General features: G+C 41.9%; 1 protein-coding gene across 1 annotated transcript in view; it reads left to right on the top strand.

Annotated features, from left to right (window-relative positions):
• PFKL (phosphofructokinase, liver type) overlaps positions 1–4,544 on the top strand; it is a 69,487-nt gene that overhangs the window by 14,110 nt on the left and 50,833 nt on the right. The window contains exons 4-5 of the mRNA XM_018562011.1: positions 1,510–1,699; positions 2,682–2,847. Of these exons, the coding sequence (XP_018417513.1) occupies positions 1,510–1,699; positions 2,682–2,847 (356 nt within the window). The remainder of the gene's footprint in view (positions 1–1,509; positions 1,700–2,681; positions 2,848–4,544) is intronic.

Here is a 4,544-nt window from a genome sequence, read left to right as displayed (position 1 = left end):
GTCACCCTGTGCCCCCTTAAACCCCCCCTAGCTTTTTTTTTTTTTTGGCTGATGCTAGCTTGCTTGCTTTGCTTTGCCTTCAGGGTGACTTCAGGACTGGTTTCCCTTGGGTTCTTTTCAGTGGGTTTTCAAATGGGTTTTCTTTTGTCTACCCTTTGGGATGTTATGTTGAGAGAGCTGCAACAACTTTTCTGTCTGGCTAAAAGATGGGTTGCTCACTCAGACGGCCCTATTCTCACCATTGAACCTCTTTCCTCGCTTCTATGGTTAGGAGTACAAAGCTTGGATATTTATGTTGTCCAAACTTTCCTCTAAGATGTTTGATCTTCTCTGTGCGTATATTCCTGTTCTGGTAAGGTGTCTTTTACACCTGTTGGTGTATTGCTGGTTGTTGTTAATTTCTTATTGGCAGGGGCACATTGCTCCTTCAGTCAGGAGTTTCCCCTTGGCAGTGATTTTCTTTGTCCTGCTTTGGAACAACAAGTTCCAAATCACGGCAGTTCCTCCTGTCTTTCCGGGGGTTTCTTCCCATCTGTCCTTGGTTTAGGAGTTTGTTCCTTCAGATACCTCTAACATGTGATAAGACCAATAAAAATTAATGATTTTCAGTGACTGTTGCCCACTCCTCAGTTGGACTACTTTTGAATGCCCTGACTGTAATAGAATTTTTCTTCTTACTGTAAAATCTTTTACTTGCACTTACCGTAAAATCTTTTTCTTGTAGTTCATTGAAAGACATAGATCCCACCCCTCTTTTGTGTTTTTGTGGACCTGTGTATTTTCTTTCACACAAAACTGAGACATACTGGGTAAAGAAGGGGTTATATGGGGACTGGCTTGTAATCTATTCTGGTTGCCAGTGTCCTAACCTCCTGTAGTTGGCAGTATAACCATACTGTAATAGTATTCCTGTGCCCCTCAATGGACTACAAGAAAAACATTTTACAGCAAGTACAAAAATGTTATTTTGATTTTTGCATTGGTTAAAATGGTCTGGTCAAAATCCTTGTCAGTTTTTTTCCATCTGTGTCTCATTGGTGGATTTCAATTCTTATCCTGGCCTGTAAACACAACAAAATGTGAGAGCAAAATCTCTCCAAAGTGGCAGAAATTCCATCTATGACAGTTATCACCATAACAAGTATTCACATTGAATGAATTTCACCATCCTGTCATGGTGACAACTGGAAAATGTGGAGATTTTTCTTCACTTTGTGTCACCAGGACAAATGGAGAGGGTTAGATTTCGCTACGGGGGACACAGACAATGGTAAATTAAGTAAAGTAAAAAAGAAAAAAAGCTTTGTGATTAGATACACTTTAACTGTTACAGAGAAAGTGTTGTCAAGGCAGGTACAACAAGTCCATGTATGTATTTCATCTGTGTAGGTATCTGTTTGCTTAGCATTCACCCTAAATCACAGTGTGGCCAGATCTTTAATTTTAGGTTTTTATTTTGTGGATGTATCGTAATGTTTTAAAAAACTGAAATAGTGAATTTTATTACAGGGTGGAACCATTATTGGCAGTGCCAGATGCAAAGCGTTTACCACTCACGAAGGTCGTCTGGCGGCAGCCTATAACCTTGTGGAGCATGGCATTACAAACTTGTGTGTCATTGGCGGTGATGGCAGTTTAACAGGGGCAAATATTTTTCGAAAGGAGTGGAGTGGTCTGCTTGAGGAACTTGTTAAAGAAGGTAAAGCAATATATGAATCAATGCAACATGGTAGCCAGAATGTCTGTATATCTTATGGGGGAATTTACTAAACAGGAGGAGTTGTGCATAGCAACCAATCAGCTTCTATTTTCAGCTTGTTTGGTTAAGCTTTGAAACTGAAAGCTAGAAGCTGATTGGCTGCCATGCACAGTGGCTCCAGATTTTGTCTTGGTAAATTCCACTTGCTGTATTTGCATTTGCATTTGCATTCCTGCTACTGGATTGGGCCGAGGACCTATGGAGAGCCCATCCAGTTGGTGGAATTCTGTGCAAATGGAATTCTGCCATTGTATGGATGGGCGGTTGTTTTTATAATTCATCCCCTTTTAAGATGAAGATTTAAAAATGTTTATGGGATCACAACTAAAAAAAAATCATTAGTTGTATAGTACCCTATTGTATTTGTTACTCTCCCATATTAAATGTTTTCTTATGCCTATAATATGCACCATTTAAAGTAAATCCCTCTTTCCATGATCATGTGGATAATTATGCCATGTAAAGCTAGTCATAGACCTTCATGTCCCACTGAAAATGGCACGTGCTCATTGGTAAGTGCTCTATTTCCAAACCTGCTGCAATCCACTTTCCAGTTAGGCCCATGTGTGTTAGGGGCACATTGGATTGATATTTGTTCCCTTTTCCTATTGTTTGAAATACTGCTTTATATGCCCCTCCTTTTCCTTTGTGTATATATTCAGTTGTATAGCATTTCAGAAAAATTAATGATTGTGTGATGTATGGCAAATAATAAAGTATTGTGGGAGGAATCTAAATCCATAAATATAATGTTTGGCCCAGTAGATCAACTGAATGATTGAGAAATGAGGTGGGGTGGACATTAATAATCTGAGCCCTCACACAATTACATTAAAGGCAATGATGGATTGTACTGGAAATCTGACATTGTATGAACTTCGACTACAATATAAATATATCTGTTCATTTTGCTTTTTTTCAGAAAAAATAACTGAAGATGTTGCTGCTAAGTATTCTCATTTGAATATTGTTGGTCTTGTTGGCTCAATTGACAATGACTTCTGTGGTACAGATATGACCATTGGAACCGATTCAGCATTGCACAGAATTATGGAAGTAATTGATGCAATCACTACTACTGCTCAAAGGTAAGCACAGCAGTTTTGTTGGAAAACAAGTTGACATTTGTTCTTGACTGACTTGGGATTTTAGAATGTATTGCTAATGTCAGAGGAAATATGCTACCAGGAAGTTACTCATTTAGAAACCTACAGCTGTCTCTGCATATTTAATGCTATGATTTGTGCAATCGTCATGTCATAAGTCATACTGGTTTCATTGAATTTGCAATCTCTGGATTAAGTTTGATATTAAAGTGCCTTTGTTGGCACAGGGTGACTTAAATGTAAAACATACCTGCAAAAAGAAAACTGCACAGCAATCATTACTTTCAATGCACGGAATTATTTTTCACTTGTGTGAAAGATTTGTACTACTTGAACAGGATGCCCAAACTACAAAATGATAATAGCGTCATGAATACAAAGTGGAATAGTGTTCATGGGACTAGTTAACGCACAGAGGTTAGCCAGACTTCCATGTACTGTAAAGTTTTTAAGGCCCTTTCACACTGGTAATGTCAAACCTGTGTTTATATCAGGGACGTGCTGTCAGGGGAGGCAGAGCCTCACCTAGTATTGTGGAGGAAAAAGCCGTCAGCTTCAAGTCTGAAGCTGACAGCATTTTCTCCATTCAGAGCGGATTGTAACTGGTTACACAGCAAGGCAAGCCTCCCTGCTGTGTAACCCATCATGGACAGAGACTTGACAGCTAAGTTAGGTTACACAGCAGCGGGATTCTCCAATGCTTGGGTAACCTAACATAGCAAGGCAAGAGGGGCAACAGCCACTAATTTGTGTTTAGAGGCTTCAGTTCTGTAAATGGTTTGGACCAATTGTCCAAGCTGTCCAATCACAAAAAAACAAACACTGAGGACATCGCTCTCGATGCCTCACCAATGACGAGCAAGTGAGGGACAGGGAGGCTCCTCCCCGTCTCCTCCCTTCTTCCTCCCTCCCTCCCTCCTCCACACATAGCTTGGTGACCGGAGGGGGGGGGAGGGGCAGCTGGGACAGGCAGGAAGAATGCCTCACCTAGCACGGAATGTACAGCAGTCACTGGTTTATATGCTTTTGGATCACATTTCTAAATGCATATAAATGCATGCAATTGGTTTTCAGTATTATCATTCAGACTTTGTGTTTACCTGTGTGGAACTGCATTCAGTTTAGCTCAGGGACGTGCGGTCAGGGGAGGCAGGTGTGGCAGAGCCTCGCCTAGAATTATGGAGGAAAAAGCTGTCCGCTTCAAGTCTAAAGCTGGCGGCTTTTTCTCCATTCAGCTCGGCATCTAACGGGTTACACAGCAGGGAAAGCCTCCCCGCTGTGTGACCTGTCATGGACGGAGCACTGCCTGTTAATTACAGGCAGCGCCGCATCCAGCTTTTGACAGGTAGTTAGGTTACACAAGCAGTGGGGAAGCCCCCTGCCGTGTAACCTAACTATTGAAGCCAGAGCTGTCACAGCCTCTACTCTTTGTTAGAGGCATGAGCTCTGTGGAAGGCTTGGACCAATGGCAAAGCTCCATTGGTCCAAGCTGTTCAATCAAAAAAAGAGGGGAAAAAAAAACACTGAGGCCATCGATCTCGATGCCTCTGCAGTGAGGAGCAAGTGAGGGACAGGGAGGCTCCTCCCTGTCTCCTCCCTTCCTCCTTTACACTAGCTTGGGAACAGGTTGGGTGGGGCTTCTGCCAGGGGAGGGGGGGGGGCTGGACTGGATGTGCTGA

This window comes from Nanorana parkeri, unplaced genomic scaffold, assembly GCF_000935625.1.
Source record: "Nanorana parkeri isolate BGI_ZX_2015 unplaced genomic scaffold, ASM93562v1 scaffold555, whole genome shotgun sequence".
Taxonomy (NCBI): domain Eukaryota; kingdom Metazoa; phylum Chordata; class Amphibia; order Anura; family Dicroglossidae; genus Nanorana; species Nanorana parkeri.
Note: the sequence above shows the minus strand (reverse complement) of the source record. Positions and strands in the feature narration are given on the sequence as shown.